General features: G+C 38.5%; 1 protein-coding gene across 4 annotated transcripts in view; it reads left to right on the forward strand.

Moving 5' to 3' along the window:
• The window catches only part of ANKIB1 (ankyrin repeat and IBR domain containing 1), an 88596-nt gene extending 72930 nt beyond the window's left edge, over positions 1–15666 (forward strand). The window contains exons 11-21 of one of the 4 annotated variants that reach the window (XM_053971618.1): positions 446–576; positions 4608–4742; positions 5292–5378; positions 5472–5538; positions 5904–6049; positions 6632–6810; positions 7364–7415; positions 10326–10437; positions 12011–12054; positions 12493–12664; positions 12789–12997. In XM_053971618.1, coding sequence (XP_053827593.1) covers positions 446–576; positions 4608–4742; positions 5292–5378; positions 5472–5538; positions 5904–6049; positions 6632–6810; positions 7364–7415; positions 10326–10437; positions 12011–12054; positions 12493–12664; positions 12789–12901 — 1238 coding nt within the window. In that variant the 3' untranslated portion in view covers positions 12902–12997. Of the gene's footprint in view, positions 1–445; positions 577–4607; positions 4743–5291; positions 5379–5471; positions 5539–5903; positions 6050–6631; positions 6811–7363; positions 7416–10325; positions 10438–12010; positions 12145–12492 lie in introns of all 4 variants that reach the window. The other 3 variants (XM_053971382.1, XM_053971540.1, XM_053971460.1) reach the window with 3 other exon arrangements.
• Positions 15667–19966: the final 4300 nt, after the last annotated feature.

Raw genomic sequence — 19966 nt, forward strand, 5'->3', positions numbered from 1 at the left:
ACAGCAATTTGAATACATACTAACGTGGTTACCACAGTTCAGAACCTTTCCATAGTATGTTATAAATATTTTGGAAAGCATAGAAAATTTTATAAAGAGGCAAAATACACCCTGCTTTTTCAAACTATACCTGTTTTTTTTCATATATGTATTTGCCCCTTTATATATTGTAATTGTCACATATGCTGTATATAAATTTGTATTAAAAGAGATCTATGGAAATACATTAAAATAATAAGTGTATTAATATTATATATGTATAAACTAGAAAAAGTAATAATAAAATATATGTGAGAAATATGTGTAGTGAAAAACTTCCAATATTTTGTCAAGAAACAGAGAAATATGAGTCATTCCTAATCTGATTCTCACAGAAGATTACACAAGTACGATTTCAACCTCTCTGTTTTTGCATGCTCCATATGCTCCTGTCACCTTCACAAAGTTGTGGGAGTGAGTGAGGCCTATGAGGACGCTGCCAACTGCCTGTGGTTGCTGACCAACTCCAAACCTTGCGCCAACTGCAAGTCCCCAATCCAGAAGAATGAGGGCTGCAACCACATGCAGTGTGCAAAGGTAAGAAGGACCCATCGTGGGATTCCTTGAGGAATCAGAATTCAGCTTTACATGTCCTGTATGTATTTTAGGACCACATAGGTCCAAAACCTCTGAAGGGTCATGCCTGATAGCTAGTGGAATGTGTTGCAAGAATTAGATAATGAGCAAATGGCAGGTTACATGTATTTAGAAAATGATTTAATGTTTACTGAAATCTGTTTGGCTGACAAGTGTACATTATAATGATTGAAATCTCTTAAACACCTTAGAATAATTACCAGTACAGTATGAAACAAATAATTGATGGTTTAATCATCATTAATAATGTAGAAGAGAAAGAACAGTTTTAATTGGCAGATGTAAGATTTTAAGGAAGTCTTAGGTCTAATGAAGGTTTTGCCTTACTATATTTTTCTTTTGCATTATTTTTCTAACATAGCAACAAAGCAGAGAAGTTTAGGTGGAAAACTGTAAACAGGAATTAATCAGTAGGAATGAAAAGACAGCAAAGAGTGATTCCAAAGAAAATTTATTGATGACAGCAGCCAGAAAATTAGTCACAAGTTTGCACTGTGCTACCAAAATAGAAAAAATATTTTTGTCATGAGTTCAGTATCATTTGAAAATGCTTTTTCACTCAAGTTAGTTAAAAGCAGCATATTTAGACATTTCTTTATGTCATAAATATCTTATATAACTACAACTATTACCTCTGTGAGGAGCATCATTAAAAATAAGAAAGTAGTGAACACTTGATATAGTTGGCCTACAATAAAAGGCTAACAGATTTAGAAAGTAATTCTCTTTATTTTTCTGAAAATGTGCAGGTCTCTCTCTATTGCAATGCAGATCCCATTTTCTTTATATTGTCACATATTCTGTCTCTTTCTGTGATATGAATTGAAGATTGGGGCTTTTCTTGGTATCATTGGCAGCAGAGAACATTCTTCTACACTTTGATTTATGCCAAGTTTGCTTGTTTGGGGTGTTTTTTTGGTTTTTTGTCTTAAATTATTTTTAAAAGAGCTCATAAATTCTGTACTTCTAAAAACTCTATAAAATATGTTTGTTGCAACTGTTGCCAGTAAGCTCAGCTGTGGCTTCAACAAAGTGGCTTCAGGCTGGAGAAGACTTTGGCCAATAAACGCTGATGAATGTAGATAATTTGCCATTCTAAGGCACGAGCTGACAATCAGAGGTCTCTTTTCCTTTTTGATGGTTATAGGCAGCTTGAAGTGTCCTTAAAACAGTCAGATTCTTTTGTCATGGAGAAATCTCTGCACAGACAGCAGCTGCCTCCCCTCAGCCTGGTGAGGAAGGTGAGGAAGGGTGTCCTCAAGATCATTGCAGGACTTGGACACAAAGAAGAGTGGTCACCTCACTTGTTGCTTCCTGTGCTGAAGTGACAATCCTTGGTGGATCTTCTGCCATTTTTTGCAGGGAGGTCTTCTCAAGCTCACTACATGATGGGCTATGGCTGCTTCTTAGCATCTAGCATGTACCTTGGTGTAGAGGAGAATACTCCTTACTCATAAAACCCTGTTTTCTGTACTTAGGCAGGCATTTTCTTGTTGTTTTATGAGTGCAGCTTCTAACAAGGCAGGGCTTACGCAGTCCTGCTCTCTCACTCCACTATCTATAGTCATATTTTGAGCTTATGGGTACTTTGATTTCAAGGAACAGGAGGAGGTTCATAGATAATAAATTGCTGCAAGTTTCATGAAACTTGGTAGCTGTATGGTGCAGAGACTTCATTTATACTGCCACCAAGAGAGAGGCTGAAATACCTACCCAGCTGTTACCTGCTCAGCAATTACCTGTTCCCCTTGGTTCAGACCATGGCCAGGCAGCAGATGGGATTTTTTAAGCCCAGGTGGTGATGATACAAGGCTCAGTGATCATAAAGACACATAAAACAGAGCTCAGGAGTTAATCACAGGTTATGCTGCGTTGGAAGGAGTCCACCAGGATTAACAAGTCCAACTCCTGACCCTGCGCAGGACACCCCAAGAGTCACACCTAGTGCCTGAAGGGCATTGTCCAATCACTTCTTGAGGTCTTGCTGCCAGGCTTGCTGCTGTGACCACTTCTCTGGGGAGGTTCCAACCAGGTTCCAACCTGGTTCCTGGGGCCCAACCACCAGGACCCAACCACCCTCAGGTTAAAGAAACTTTCCCTGCCTTCAAGGGAGTGGCCAGCTCCTCCCAATTTAGTGCAAACTCAGTATTCTTTTGAGTCCTGTGTCCAGGGAAGCCATAATGTAACACGGTTATCCAGCACTGTGCTGGATGTTTTGTCTAGAAGGAGGCTGTGAGAGAGTATCAAAGTTCTGCTGAAGTCCAGAAAGGTCACATCACCTGGCTCCCCTTGTTCAGCTGGGTGGGTTACCCTGTCACAGAAGGGAATCAGTTTCGACAAGCAGGACTTGCCCTCATGAAGCTGTGCTGGCTGTGACCAATGACTGCATTGTCCTCCAGGTGTTTTTCAGTACCTCCCAGAGTAATCTTTTCCATGGTTTTATTGTGCACTGAAGTGAGCCTGACACACAGTAGTTTTCAGGGTTGTCCTTCTTACCCTTCTTGAAAATGATTTTGGATTTGGGAGGTGTGTAGAAGCAGCTAATGTGGTTTTGAATGTCTCATGAGATTGAGATACTGGGAGGAGGGTCTGGGGACACTGTGTGAATCGTGGGTTTTGAAGAGGCTTTTGGAGATATGAGAGATTAAAAGATAAATATAATGGAGTGGTCAGATGGGAGATCATTTGGGAGAGCTGAGATTGTTGCAGTAGGAACATATATGCATAAATTAATAGGAAGTTGAGCTTTATTTGTTCAGGTTGTGAAACATCTTGTTTCATATGATCTTTTAAATATTTTGTAATGATTCTTTTTTTTATAATGAATATGAATGGGTTTGAATGGTAGGCAAATGATGCAGTGATACTCAACGCTTTATACACAGTTCTTCTTGTACTTCATTCTTCACTTCTCACAATTTTTTATAAGCCAACAGCTTTAAAATATGTTTGAAAACAAGAAGGAACAGCACAGTATCAAGAAGAAATATTCTAGTCTTCATTGCTTTTTAGAAGAAAATCAGCACTACTGATTTTTGAGACAAAATTAGCAAAAGTACAGTGCAAGAATTAGATTTCATTCCTTCTTGTAATGTATCTAAGTGATTGTATGAAATAACTACAGACAAACACATCTGGTATAGAGTAGGTATTCCTGGAAAGTTAAACTTATCAAAGAGAGAAGAATGCCACTAATAATACTTAAGGCTTAATATTAATTAATGTAAATTTTCTCTCTTCATCTAGAAGATAGATAAAATAAACATGGTTCACCAAATTGTGAAGTCTTTTGCTTATCTGTCTATAAATAGCTTCCAGTTATTTTGGAATTAACTAGCTGAACACTCGCTACTGAATTGAGAATATTTAATACAGTTTGATCTTCTCTGATGCAGAGAAGCCTGAATAAGTCACCTTACACTTCCTTGTAAGGTTTTACCTATTTTGAAAGCACTTTACTCAGTCAGTGCAGAAAAGACTCACCTGGAAGTAATCACTCATCAAAGTTTATGTTCAGACTTCTCTCTTGCTTTAGTAGTTGTTATCAATATTTTGTGTCAGGAACACCACGTGGCAAAAACACCAGTAATCATGTTTTTTTAAGTAATATTAGGGAAAAAATTCATTCTTTCTTATTAATATTTTTTGTGTTATTTAAAGAAATGGGACTGGTTTTCTAACAAAAACAAAAAACAGGCCTGATCAGCTGTGTTTACAATTTCGTTTATTTCCTCTGCTTAAAACTTAACATGTAGATCCAACACAGTCTCATGATCCAAGGAACAAAAATGATGACTGACATGCTTTGATAAACATCTCCTGGTTCAGTAAAATAGGAAGGAGGCTCCTCAAAATTTTTTTACAGTCAGAATGCTGTTAAGTTGTCCATAGAGGAATAATGATGCCTAACTACAAATCTAAGACATTTCAACTTCTTTTTTTTTTTCCTCTTTCCGTTTTTTTTTCTGAAGTGCAAATATGACTTTTGCTGGATATGCCTAGAAGAATGGAAGAAGCACAGCTCTTCCACTGGAGGCTACTACAGATGCACTCGCTATGAAGTTATTCAGCATGTAGAGGAGCAGTCCAAGGAGATGACAGTAGAGGTAACAAATGAATGTGTGTATTTGAAAAGAGCACTAAAGTTGCAATTCTCCGTTCAGGATAAGTGTAATCAAAATTCTTCCAAACCAGAGTTCAAAATGGAAAAATACAACCTTAAACATATCAAAGAGACAAAAAGAAAGCACTGCCTATTGGTGGATGCATAAGATTTCTGCTTTTGACTTTGTTAACAACCACTGGTCAATTTACTCAAGTCATTTTACTTCTCTGTGACATGGTTTCCTTTTGTGAAATGAGCATGCTGGTCCTGCTGTGCGCTACAGAAGACATGCCTTAATTTTGGCTTTTGGAAAGTTGCTTTAAATAGCAGGGACTGTCAGTGTATCAATTCTTTGGCTGCACTATTTGCAGCCTTGTGAATTTCAAAAATTAATTTTGTCTCTTTGCTTACATGGCACTCAGCACTGTGCACAATACTTTATATATAGTCTGAATAGAAACAGTTCATTATTTAATTATATTTAATGGTGATTGTTATATTAAATGATAATATTTATTTCGGTTTCTTTTGTCTCTCCATTATTTTCCAGGCTGAAAAGAAGCATAGAAGATTTCAAGAACTTGATAGGTTTATGCACTATTATACAAGATTTAAGAACCATGAACTTAGCTACCAGGTGTGGGTCAAGCCATTTTTCCTGATCTTTGTTACTGTTTTATTAATCAAAAAATAATTATCTTATTGTATTTTATTTATTTTCTTTTTCTAGTTAGAACAGCGCCTTCTAAAAACAGCCAAAGAAAAGATGGAGCAGTTGAGTAGAGCTCTAAGTGGAAGTAAGTATCTGTTGTGATCTGTGCCTTTGATTTGAAATCACATCAACAGTTATGGCTAAACTGTTCTTTTTTGGATAGTGCTCCCATCAAGTCTGCTGTGTGATGTCATCCCTCCAGTGCTAGAATTTGTGAACATTGGCTGAAAGTTAAATGTACAGTAAATCTTACCTATTCCAAAGCCTCAAGGAGGAAGTAGCATTAGTAAGATAGAAGCTAATGTTCTGTGCTTATTTCTTTTCCTAAGAACACTGTGGAGTTATTGAGAACTTAATGCTCTTTACTTGCAAAATATTTAACTGATATGCACAAAAGTAACGCTGACATCAGCAGGAAAATACTTTCCCAATGCTTGTTTCACATTGCAGCTGAGGGAGGCTGTCCTGATACCACATTCATTGAAGATGCAGTGCAAGAGCTTCTAAAAACTCGCCGCATTCTTAAGTGTTCTTATCCATATGGATTCTTTTTGGAGCCTAAAAGCACAAAGAAAGAAATATTTGAACTTATGCAGGTAATACATGGATATATTTTACTTTCCTAATGACTTTTTTTTTTATTAGTTATCAATGTCTTTTTGCCATTTTTGTAGTACAGAACTGACATGCCTGTTTTATATTTGTAACCAAGTTTGAAAAAGTAGCATATTTTTAATATCATTTTGCAGAGGAAAAGGATAAGGACAGATGGAAGGGGAAAGTAAGAAAATTTCCTGTTATTCTGCTTTCTGAGGGTAACATTTTAGCTTTAGTCTTCATCTCCTTCTCTAGCTTCTCTTTTCTTTCTTTCCCTTCTGATGTGCTTGACATCTAGGAGGAAGCAAAACTGGGGGAGTACCTGGGACTGCTGCCTCCTTTCCTGTCCCTTGAAGATGTTCAATATTTCAGAGTGCAGGGAAATCCTGCTCCAAGGTGGAGGACAGAATGTAGTTCAGTAAAAGACTAGGCTATGGGACAGATATTTTGGGGTATTTTGGTATTTCACAAGGTATTTTCAGGAAAATAGATATAATTCTCCTCAGTATTTATGGAGAAAAGCTCTTCCTGATTTGCATTTCCCTGTAAAACCGTTTTTTCTGTATTATTAACTCTTGCAGACAGACCTAGAAATGGTCACTGAAGACCTTGCACAGAAAGTGAACAGGCCTTACCTTCGGACACCTCGCCATAAAATCATCCGAGCAGCTTGTCTTGTGCAGCAGAAGCGCCAGGAGTTCCTGGCCTCTGTGGCCCGTGGGGTTGCTCCTGCAGACTCTCCAGAAGCACCCAGGCGCAGGTAATCCACCCAGAACGCTGCACAGGTCAGAAGAAGCTCTTTTGGTGCTGCCAAAGTGAGGGAATCCACTGCTGTTCTCTGACTATGAGGTAGATGCTAAGTGTGGTGGCTGTAAATCACTGTGATAGTGATACTTTCTTGGACATTTCATCCTTATGAAATTACAGCCTTTGGGGAAAAACATATTTTTCTTCTTGAGGATTACTGCTATGCACGTTGCAACCTAAATTGCTTCCCCATTGGTGATATATTAATGACTAGATGTCATGGCTTCCATTTTACTTTTTTCCATTAAGATTGTCACTAAATCCCTGGTACACTTCAAAAATCTCTTAAGTATTTGCTAAACATATCAGGCAGTTCTGGAATAGTCAACAACTTAACTGTACGGTTTTTAAAATTAATTTTGAATTAAGAATTAAGGGGGAAGACTTGTTAAGTTTAGAGAGCTACAGTTGCACTGGTTTACAGATTTCAATAGGTTTTGACGCTCTGGAGGTTTTTCATATTTGTTCTACTTCTACGTTTGATGGTGTATCTTTCCATTTTATAGCTTTGCTGGTGGAACATGGGATTGGGAGTATTTAGGATTTGCATCCCCCGAGGTAAACTATTTCTTTTTAATTTTTTAACTTAGTTCTGCATATGCTAGAAACACAGGTATGATCACAATCTGCATGAAGAGCTTCCTTATCTTGAGTCAAAGCATTTCAAGTTGGTTAAGCTTTCCATTTCATTTATTTCACAATAGAAGGAAATATATTCATAGCTAATTGTGCAATGACTCTAAACATGCCTCTAACATGGATGTAGTTGTCTAAGGTGGCATTAGCCAAGATATTTCACATTCATTTTCCAAGTACAAAACCAGTTTTAAAATTGAATATAAACTGCTGTCTGTGTGCTGGAGAGTCTTAAAGTAATAAATGTATGAAATTGTGTAGAATTGCTTTTGAATGCAATTTTTGAATGCAATTAATTGCTTTTGAATGCAATATCAGTTCAGCAGAATTTGACCAAAAGTTTATGAAATTTCCATCCTCTGTCACAATCCCAACAAAAATATGAAGTCATGCTCCTAAATATTGTTAAATATTTTAAATATTTATTTTTATTGTTATGTATTAAAGCAGGATGGAAATTGCATACTCAAATGACCTTAATTTCTGCTACTTTACCAAGAATGAAAATTATAATTTTTAAATTAATATTCTATGAACTCTATATGGGAAAGAGTAAGTAGTTCTTGAGACTCTGCTCTAAAAAGCGAGAAGCTTCCTATAAAGATTTCCTTTATCATCTTAATTTTTAGTTAATGTTTTGAGAACATTAGATTAAAGCATTCAGTCAGGAAGGAAACTTGTTTTCAACATTTTCTTTCTAGCTAGTCATTGTTAAACATCCTAGAAAACTCCATGTACTTTTTTCCATATATTTCCTTTGCTATTGTTGGTGAGCATCACACTGGTGAGAACATGGCTCGCTTCTCTACAAGAAATCAGTTGCTTCTCCTGTCCAGTTCCTTTAGTTCTTTTGAAATAATCCCACATCTGACAACATCAAACTCATTGTGATGTTACTGTATGATTGATTGTGATGTTACTGATGACAGTGGAACTGGCTATGAGAAGAAGCTGGTAAGAAATGTATTGAAAAGCTGTTTAGCAGGAGGTGAAATTGCAGCTGTGCTTAGATGATCTGCTTATGAGTTGTTATGATTTGCCTAAATGTGGCACTGTGTGATGCAAATCGGTTTCTTTGCTATGTAGCTATCACGAATACTTGCAACCACCACCTATGCTAAAGGAATTTTATAGAATTAATAATGGTCATCTTTGTTTATTTTAGTGAATTTCACTGCAAAGTATTTTACGTACTTATTGCAAACAAATGAGAGCTAAGATCTGGTAAGATGAATAAATCTTAGTGTTCAATGATCACTTCCCATGATTTCTGATTCAGAGTGATATAATTATATATTTTTTAAATAATTCAGTTACATTGTTCTGTATCAAGGTTTGATTTTCTGTTGTTGAGGCTCTGCCTTGCATTTGGAAAATCCCTGAGATCCCTAAAAGCTGGAAGAATATTTTAGAGAAGAATCACTTCATGTTTGCCTTGTTTCTCCATGGTGTTCCATAGACTAACAAGCATATACTACTAACTGCTGTTGAAGACAGAATATTGGGCTAAATGGACCTTTTGTCTGGTCCAATAAAGCTACATTTTGATGTTCTTACAATTTCCATGGATAAAAATCTGCCCACACACATGATTTTGTGACTATTCCTTTTGTCTCGCATATGTCATTATGAGTAAGCACTTGGTCTGAGAAAGTTCATGGAAAAAAATATACTCTTGTAATACCATCTACATTGATAAGGTCATTAAGAGACATAACGCATCTGGATTTAAGTTTTAGGTACTTTAGATGTTGAAGAGTTAATACAGGAAATGAAAACTAATGGTACTGTTATCTTTACCAATTCATTTGGCCAAATGAATCTTTTGGATTCCCAACTTGGAGCTCACAGAAATAGAGAACAATATTCTTTTGAAGAGGAGAGCGAGTGCCTGTGTGCACAGTTTTATTCTCTTGTGTGTAGGAATAACTGAAATTACACAAAGTGCTACCTACACAGGTTCAGCGTCAGCTGGACATACCTGAAAAGATTACTGGAAATTTCCCTTCAAGCATAAAACTAGTTCCTTCATATTAGGAGAGATATGCAAATAAATCCAAGTATTGAGATAATTAACCCTTGGGATGTTAGTTTGATGTGGTCAAGAATCTTTTCCATAAATGCTATATAAACTGTCTATGCACATACAATATGAGAAAATACAGGCTGCAGGAGTTCAGATCCATATGGTATGGCTCGTTAGCAGCTCAAGTTAAGCAAAAGTAAAGGAGATTTGTAATTCATGGAATAAAAATCCATCATAGACTGTCCAGATGAAGAGTGTCAGATGTGGCTTAAGACATTCTGGAGCCATAGTGTCCTGGAGGCTCGGAAAAATATATATCAAGTCTACCAGCTTTCTGTTGTCTTTTCAAGCTTATTTTCTACTGCCAGTTGCTGGCAGAAGAGATTCTGAGATAATCTATTGGTCTAATTCACATCAATTGTTTTTATGTTCTAAAATCAGTGAGTATGCATTTATTTTAAAGTGTGTCAATGGGTGCATATATAAAGTTTGGCATCAAAAATTGTAAACAAGGAATGTGTTCCTGGAATTGTTAAAAAAGGAGATTGCAAGTATTAAAATGTTGGTAGTACATTTAATTTTTTTTTTTTTTGCTAATTCATTGTTTTATAGATCTAGGATTACCTTGGATTTTGTTATTTATGTTAAGCGTCGCATGATACAACTTGCAATTCATTTTTCTGAAAGCGGGTGATTTTATAATAAGCATATAAAATCACACATTTTTTAATAAAAATGTGGTGCTTGTTACTCAGAAAAATAGCACTGCATGCTGCCCTGTGTTTTGTAACCTTTGGTTTATGCAGGAATATGCTGAATTTCAGTATCGGAGGAGGCACAGACAGCGTCGACGTGGAGACGTGCACAGTCTGCTGAGTAATACTCCAGACCCTGATGACCCCAGTGAGAGTACATTAGGTACGGACCTCTCTGGGCTGGCTTCTTTCTCTTCCTGCTTCAGAAATCACTAGTAGTGACCACAGTGTTTTTGTTCTTCTGTGGATACACTTTAAAGAAGTTTCAAATACATTGCTGTATTTTCCAGGATACAACATAAAGGCTTGTCTCTGCAGTTTTTTTATGTGATCTTAGAAGTGTTGTTGACTTCACTGTGGCTGCTGCTCTTCTAAAAGAGAAATGCATTGATCTTCCCACTAACAACTTCTCAGCTGTCCAGCGCAGGTTTGCTTTTCTGAAGAAATTCTGAAGGTCACTCATACATACACCAAGTCTCCTATACCAATGAAAAGAACCAGTTGTGCACAGAATGTAGAGGCTACAGGCCTGTGGAAGAGCATCCTAAGGTTGTATTCCAAAACTCTGCTCAGAAGCTGTATTGGCAAAGGCAGCCAGGAAAGAAGCTGGCCTGAGCTGTGACTTCCAGAGTGCTGCTCTTCTGAGGGCTGGTAGTGCAGTCCCTTAAGGTGTCTCTGTGACTTGGCTGTCTGGGCTGGCTCAGTTCTGCCAGAACCTTAGCACAGGTACAGATACAGCTTGAATCCAAATCATACTGTGACACTGTTTCTGCAGAGCTGCCAGTCTGTGTGCTCAGTCTCTTAGCAATGCTGTACAAACTCACATTGCTGTGTCTCAGGAGCTTAACACAAAAGTTCTTTAAAACCAAAAGGAGAGATCCTTTATTGAAGAGAAAGGATCACATGCATCGTTTATTCTAGAAAAAGAAATCAAAATTTTGGTGAACTTTGGTTCTTCCCTATTACAAATAAAATGCAAAACCATCTTGTTAGTTCAAGGACTAGATTTTGACTGAACGCTTGGATATAGTAGTGATGGGCAAGTGCACACTATTAAAGCATGCAAGAGATTATTTTATTTCAGTCTACCACATTTTGAGTTTTGGAGTGGAAAATTCCATTTTCCAAAGTCAAAAGATTTACATTTATTTTTATTACAGAGCAGTTTTTTCTGGAAACAGCATCTTACATCTATTTTCTTTTGGTTTTAAGAAAACAGCAATGTCAGTAATTGCTGAAGTATTCACTTATAACTCTACTCTGAATTGTGCTGCAATGTTACAGTAAAGATTATTATAATGTTAATATTATAGCTGTTTTGTCTTTGAAAGAACAGAGAAATGGGCAAACGTGATTTGTAATCCACCTGTAAATGCATCCTGTATTTGTGTCCACATGCAGTAATTTTCAGGGCTTTCCATAAATCACATATGTGCCTTAGAAGCACTTTGCCCCTTCTGCCCATGCTCCCAATGGCATAGCCCATGCTTTCACAGAGAAGGGTATTGAGGGCAGAAAGAACAAATGAGCCCGGCAGTCACTCCTAAAACAGTGGGATTGGTGTTTCACCACTGTGTAAGAGCTGATGTGGAAGGATTCTTTCATTCAGAGTGAATAAAGGAGTAAAATTACACTACTAGAATCCAAAAGGAAGGAAGAGATTCTATCAGTAAATCATAGCAGAGGAGGCTTCCTCGCTGGTTCTTCAACTGCTTTTGTTTTGGTTGCCCAAACAGACACTCAGGAAGGTGGCAGCAGTAGAAGACATGGCACCTCCATGGTGAGTTCAGCTTCTATGGGCATTCTGCACAGCTCTTCACTTCATGACTATACCCCTGTCAGTCGCTCTGAAAACCAGGATTCTCTTCAGGTATCTCCCCTAGTCTCTTTTCCATTCTCTCTGCTTTGCTTGCTCTCCTCTGCTCTGCCTTTCTGTGTCATTTTGTCTCTGCAAATTTTCTTAATTCTTCAAGGAGAAAGGGAGAATCTAGGAAAACAAATTACACATTCACAATGGTAAGAATTGCTAAACAATCACTGACATAACAATAGTTACCTTTTAAATTGCATTGTCAGCTCTGTTGGTAGAAATTTATTCTGATAAAGGGCATGCAGGAATAATGAATGAATTTCAGATCTGAGCCAGAATTACATTTCATCCAAAATATGTAATAAGATGCAAGTTTTATTCTGAGAGAAACCTTATATATTTCCACAGGCTCTGAGTTCTCTGGATGAAGATGACCCAAACATCCTGCTAGCTATTCAGCTGTCATTACAAGAATCTGGCTTGGCCATAGATGAAGAAACTCGAGACTTTCTAAATAATGAGGCATCTTTAGGAGCAATAGGTACCTCTTTGCCTACAAGACTGGACTCTGCTCCCATAAGTATGGACAACCCAAGGGGTACTTTGAGCAGCTCTGAGCTGCTAGAACTTGGTGACAGTCTGATGAGACTGGGTGCAGGCAATGATCCCTTCTCAGCCGATCGTCTTCATTCCCACCCCTGCAGCGAGACAAGAAGTGGATTATACTCAACTTCAAGCGATGCTGATTCCAGCAGTCAAGATCCCAATACCAATGAAAATCTGCTTGGAAATATTATGGCCTGGTTTCATGACATGAACCCACAGAGTATTGCTCTGATCCCCTCAACAAGTACAGAAACAGATGAGTCACAGCAACCCAGCACTGAAGATGGGTTAGCAGGGCAACCAAATCTTACAGACACGGGGCTGGAGCCTCAGGAAGAACATGCACTGTTTGAGGATGCACTCAAAAACGAAGGCAGAGGAACCCAAACAGAGGAAAGCACTTCTGAAGAAAACATTATTCCAAGTGAAACAGTATCACAAATTGGTGATAGTAACAGGGAGGTAATAAGCACCCTAGATGCTTCAGGAGATAGTTCAAGTCAGGCTCCTCAAACCTCAAGTGAATGGACTGAACATGTGCATCTGGTATGAATAAAAACTAAATCTGGAGTAAAAGAATGGCGGTGACAGATGGTACAGTATGTGGAGTAAGCATTATGGAGGCTTTGAGCCACATAATTGCAGCTCAGTTGTAACCACTGACATAACAGATCTTTAGGAGTTCTCTTGAATTGTAGTTCTTCATAATGATGTGAACCTTTCAAGGAATATCCTTTGCATTTAATTAGGTAGTATTTGCCTTTTTGCTCTCAAGAGAAAGGAATAAATAGGTTGTATTCCACATTCCTAATACAATGCAGCATCTGTTTAGCCTTAGGTTGATGATCCTTAACTTGAAAGTACGGATTAAAGGCTTACACTGATTATTTTGTTTGGTTTTCCTAAGAAATAGTTTATTCCATTTTTTAGAACTCATAATTTCACCAAAATTACATCTAGCAGTTCATTTGCATTTTGATTTTGTTTTCCATAACTTGTCCTTACTCATTTTTCATTTTCGTTAGCAGTGTGAACAGAGGTATTTAATGCTTCTCTGTAGTACTGCTCCAGGAACAAGTTTTAGGGGATATTTTTTCCCTTTAAAATCAAAGATTTTTTCATGTCTATTTACAGTCCAAATGTGCCAAACTGTGAAAAGTTAACTGGCAGTAGCCTAATGAAACAGTGCAGTGTTAGTCTATCCAACTAATCCCACAGTTCTTAGCAATGGAAGAAACCACTGGGTAGCATTGCTTCTCCAAATTTAACTGGCATATGTTGCCATGGTGACTGCATTTAATTAAATGTAGCCTGTATCTTAAGTTAATAAAACCTAATGCTGCTGTTAAACAGTTATTTTAAATATTAAAATACAGTGAGTTAGCAACAGCTATGCTGTATTTTAAGAGACACTTTAATGGAAGTGCAATCATAGTTCTTTGTTTTCATAATTCTACAAAGCATTTTATGCACTAATAGTGCAATTACTTTTAATGATAACATTTTATAAAAATATAGGAATACAGAATTTTCATATATTAGTCAGTCCCACAATTAAAAGTTCAGATAACACATCCTGCTCAACATGTTACGGTGCCTTTGCCTAACCCAACTGGATAGTTGCCACAGTTATACAAGTAATTCAAATTCAGTGTTTGTTCTGGAGTAACTATGCTATTAATTGCAAAGACCTCCATAAAACCACCCATGGCCTTGCCTTTACAGTAAATAACTAAACGTTCAGTCAGTGTTTTTGCATATACAAAACACTACTAGGTATTTGTTCAATTGCACAATATTCATTTGCTGTGTGATTACTGTTTAGTGTAAAAAAAATTAAAAGAAAAAACAAACCACAAAAAAACCTTTTCCTAGTTGTTGTACCGTGAAAAACAAAAATACTGGTTTTAGACTTGCTTCAAAGCATCAATCTACAGTTACAATGATACAGTATGGTACAGTATGTAATTACAACTAGAATAAGTTGTTCAAATGGCTGTTTTAATTACATATAATCAAAACTTTTCATAACATGAGCAAATTACATACACTCCATTTTAAGTTTTGCTTAACTGTTACCAGAGATTTGTTGATATGATATAAAAGTTTATTACTACTGAGTGTGTATAGGCAAGTGTCATGATAGCAAAGTTTATGTATTGATTACTGTGAGTTCAAGTGAGTGTTTTGGTAACTAATTCATGCAAATCCAGCCTTGGAACCTTGCAGTTACAAGGTTCATATTAGTAAAAAATGAAATAAGAATATTTTACCCTTACCCCATAAAAACCTTGTCCATTTTCAAGCATCTTTAGAGAGAATGAATTAGAATAGTCTAAATAATTTTCCAACTTGTCCTCTAGCCACCCTACTCCTGACATAATATTGAGCCTTTGAAAAATACCTATTGATATAAAGTCTTTCAACTAAAACGGTCCTTCATGAACTGTCATCATGAATTGGTCTGAAGGTTGTTTAACTCACATAGCTTCCTTGAATGGTAATTTCTGAATAGAAAGATTCTCACAAAAAGATTGTGTATTGCATTGAGATGTCTTGCAAAGTTGCAGTAAGATATTTAAGAGTGCTCTCTGTGAAGATAGTGAAGTTTGTGGGTTCTGGTTTTATGTAATTTGGTTAGGTTGTGCAGTATATCCATTGTTTCCGTGTTACTCTTCTGAGCATGAAATTAGACTATTAAATTTGTATTTTCTTGGTACTTATTTTAACACCATAGTCATTGACTTTACAATTCAAAAATAAAAGTTTGGCAAGACTATTTTGTAAACCTGTTAATTTTATAATGTAAAAAAATTACTCTAACCTTGAATTGTTATTTGCACTTTCATAGTCTATACTTGATACATTCCCACTTTATATACAGGTAGGATACTACAACCATGTAGATGTTTGGCCAAATGAATGCTGTTAATAATATGTAAAATTCTTTGATTAAACATTTATTACTTAAACTAATTCTGTTCTGTCTCATTACATCTTAGACTTACTGTAGGAAATCCTTGAGACTGCTGACAGACATTTTTAGGGTATGTTCAGTACTGTGCCAGATTAGTTGGACATGATATAGTAAGCTGAATGTTTTGATTTGTAAATATAAGGTACCATCACTAAGCTTTGAAAAAAATATACAATAGAATTTGTCTTAATTGCTTCAGCCATATTGTGCCCTTGTTCTTTGTAGAGTAATGCCCTGTCACTATGAATATTGGTGCTAAAGAGGGGGGGGCTAATTTTTGTGAAAGATTCTGTTAATTAGCGTTACTTAAGTGCCACTTAATATCCACTCTCCATTGTTACCTGGAAATTCCAGAGTGCCTCTCTTACATTAGTAGCACTAAACTATTTTGTTCATTGTTACAGTAATGTCATCAACTTCCTCCACCAAGCATGCCAAGATCATGGAATCACAGACTGGTTTGGGTTGGAAGGGACCTTAAAGAACATGTTGTTCCAATCCCCCTTCCATGCACAAGGACACCTGTCACTAGACCAAGCTGCTCAGAGCTCCATCCAGTGTGGCCTTGAACACTTCCAGGGATGGAGCATTCTCAGTGCCTCAGCACCCTCACAGAAGGCATCCCACTGTAATAGTCAGGAAGGTTGGTGAGAATGGAAGCCAAAACATGGACAGGATAGCCAGTTTCTGTACAAGCAATTGTGTGGCTCAAGAGACAGCTTTAACATGCCTTTGATCATTTTATGTCATCTCTGGCATTGCTTTACCTACCCATGTCCCTCATGAGGGCCAAAATCCAAAGACCTCACAAAATCCAGGGTGAATTCCTGGCTCTACTACAAGCTTGAATGAGTAATTAAGACCCAAAAGCTGCAAAGACAGATGCGTGTTACTTATACAAGTAATAACTGTGCAACACATCTCAAGAATAACATCAGTTGTGGCTCTGGGAATTAAGGGAATACAAACTGCTTTTCTCACAAGAGAGCTGTTAAGTACAGAACCTTAGAACAGAACCATGTGGAGATGCAGAGAGCACCAGTCCATCATATTTATACCCAGTTTCATGCATTTACAACACAAATATTTCTGGAGAAGCAGTCCGTGTGCATCCTCTGCAGCTGACTGTGGAACAGCGACACACACATAATAAGAATAAAGGATTCTTCAGCTGTGAGCCAGCTGACTGTAGGATAGCAGTAAGAAGCTAGGAGGAAGCAATGCAATTAAATCCACTGCAGAACAATTCAACTACTGAAGCAGGAAATGAGCAGTGTGTACAGATTTGCATCACTTCCAATAAAAACCACTCTCACCGAGTGCTCCTGAGGAGAAACAATTCTGTACTGACAGCCAGTGTGCCTAACACAGTCCCCCTCCATAGGTGGAACCAACATTTTATTTCCTCCACTTCTTTGTGGAGTCTACATTGGAAGTTTCACAGAGCAGGGATGGGCTCTGATGACTCCCAAGGGCAGCCCTTTCTCTTACTGCAAGAAAAATAAAATAAACTGAAAATACACATTAATTGGAAGAGAACATATACTCTGCAACTGTAACTGGGCTTACACAGCACAAAATGCCTCAGCTGCATCAGGCACTTCCAGTCAGGCCTCAGACTGAGTCAACCCACTCCAGCTCCAAAGAGAGGCTAGTTCTGTTAAGGAGAATCAGGAAACAGAAGAGGATGCACAACATTTGGGATCAACATTGTAGGGCTTGGGATCCTCTGGAGAAGAGGGTACTTTAAGTAGAGTCCTGAGCCCCACCTCTCCTTCTACCCATAACTACCAGGTATTGAGCAACTCTTAGAACATTTCAGCTATTGCCCAAGATAAAAGACATGCTGGATGTAATTTCTGACAAAACATCATAACCACTGATCTTTGTGTCACCTTCCAGGTGAGGTAGGGATGAACAGACTGCACTGACAGCAATCCCTGCAACTCTTTGGTCTTACACAAGGCCAACAGAAGAATCATACCAAGAACACTGTAATCTCAAGGTGTTTGTTTTACTGTGGTTCTACTGAAATGACAGAACCGCACTTGTCAAGAAAGACTAAACTAAAACTTTTTGACAACATAAAAATGGTTGTCTAAACCATTTTTAATTACCTTAAACTACCACCTCAGATTAGGTTTCTTAAATCTTGAGCTTTATTCATTTGAGTTTTTTTTATTCAAGTTATTATTTAAAAGCAGAAAGAATAACCACAGTGGGTAAGTCATCAACAATTTACATTAGCATATTAATTAAGAGTGTACACATATATGTAAACCACACACATTCCATATTTGTGACAGCAAAGTCCCTGCACATGGTTTCAGAAAGACCAAGGGGCTAGAAGCCAGGAGTCAGGAAGATGGTGGAACTGGAGTTGGAAAAAACAACTATTGCAATTTTTATTTGCTATCCATTAACAATAAATCTTATAAAAATTCACAAAATAAAAACCTTCACAAAATATTAGATACTTATCTGGACAGAAATGGACATTGTCACTCATTTCTAGCCCGGTTCTACGCAGACTAGTGAAGCTATGCCAACGTGATGGCAGTGAGAGGGGCTCAGCGGTGGAGGACTGCTGAGGTGGGTGGTTGGGAACAAAAACAGGCAGAAGCTGCAAAAAAAAAAGTGATGGGAAGAACTTAAGGGCTCTGAGAGATCACTGATCTGCAAAATACAACTATAGAGAGATGCGTTAAAGAAACAGAAAACAAAAAAAAAAAAAAAAAAAGCACCCGATAAGTATAAACAGCTTGAAAAGAGATGAGGGTAAATGAGGATTTAAATCAAAATTGAGGAATACATTTGGTACCTGAGACAAACTTGGTGTGAAAGAGGCATGCAAGAGGTTAAACATAGCTGTCTATGAGCCAGTAGCAACCCAGGCACACCCTGCATCCACTGCATGCTGCATGAGGGGAACATCTATTAATGGATTCCTGCAAATTATGGCTCTTTGTGTCCACTGAGGACAAGACAAAAATCAATTTCATTTGCACCAAAGAAGCTTTAAATAAACCCTAAGGGCGGAAACTGAATATGGGAACTAAGAGACTGCAAATCTTCATGCATGACTGGGCATTTCTTTCATAACATCAGACTAGAAAAACATCTACACGGGATGGCCCATGGCCCCATGAGTGGCAGTAGGTGAGGAACCACTGTTAGATCCATGGTTCCTACTACACTTGGTTCTCAAAGCTTCACAAAGGCACATGTTCATTCCCCGGCCTTTGAAACTACTTGATACACGACTGAGGCTTCATGCAAGAGTGCCATAGAATCATAGAGTGGTTTGTGTTTGAAGGGGACCTTGAAGATCATCTAGGTCTAACCGCCCATGCCATGGGCAGGGTCACCTTCCATTAGACCAGGTTGTTCAGTGCCCCACCCAACCTGACTTTGAACACTTCCAGGGATGGGGCATCCACAACTTCTCTGGGCAGCCCGTTCCAGTGCCTCACCACCTTCAAAGCAGAGGATTTTTTTCAAATATTTAATCTAAATGAAGGCCAAAACTGGCATATGTTGAGGGTAATGTCCACCAACACTTTCTTCTGAATCAGGACAATCATTGCAGCCCATCTCCTGTCCCCTGACTTCCTTTGAGCCAAAAGAGTGACAGCTATAAATCCTTGAATGACAGCACCTGGCATCCCCTGCAAACAGGAACAGCACCAGAGATGGCTTCTGCTGCACAGAATAATAGAATGTTAAGGGCTGGAAGCTTAAAGATCATCTAGTCCCAACCCCCCTGCCATGAGCAGGGACACCTCCCACTAGACCAGGTCTTATACAGCAAAGGTCTTATCCAGCAGTTTTGAACACTGCCACGGTTGAGGCATCCACAGCCTCCCTGGGCAACCCGTTTCAGTATCTCACCACATGCACAGCAGAGAATTTCTTCCTAATATCTAATCTAAATGCTCCGTCTTTCAATTTGTACCCATTCTCCCTTGTCCTGTTCTGTCACTGCTGCTCCTGGCAGAGAGTCCCTCTGGCTTCCCTGTACGTTCCCTTCAGATACTGGAAGGTGCTGCGAGGTCTCCACACGACCTTCTCCAGGCGGACCAGCCCCAACCGCACCATCGGGCCTCCCCTCTGCCCGCCTCCGTCCCTCGCCGGGACCGACAGGACACCGCTCTCTGTGCCACGGCTCCGGCCTAGGCGAGAGCAGCCGCTGCGAGGGCCGGGCTCCGTTCGTCCCCGGGGCCGGGGCACGGCCGCCGCCACCAGAGGGCAGGCCCGGTCCCGCTGCTCCCGGCCCCGCCGCAGCCACATCCGCCGCCG

Source organism: Vidua macroura, chromosome 1, assembly GCF_024509145.1.
Source record: "Vidua macroura isolate BioBank_ID:100142 chromosome 1, ASM2450914v1, whole genome shotgun sequence".
Taxonomy (NCBI): Eukaryota; Metazoa; Chordata; class Aves; order Passeriformes; family Viduidae; genus Vidua; species Vidua macroura.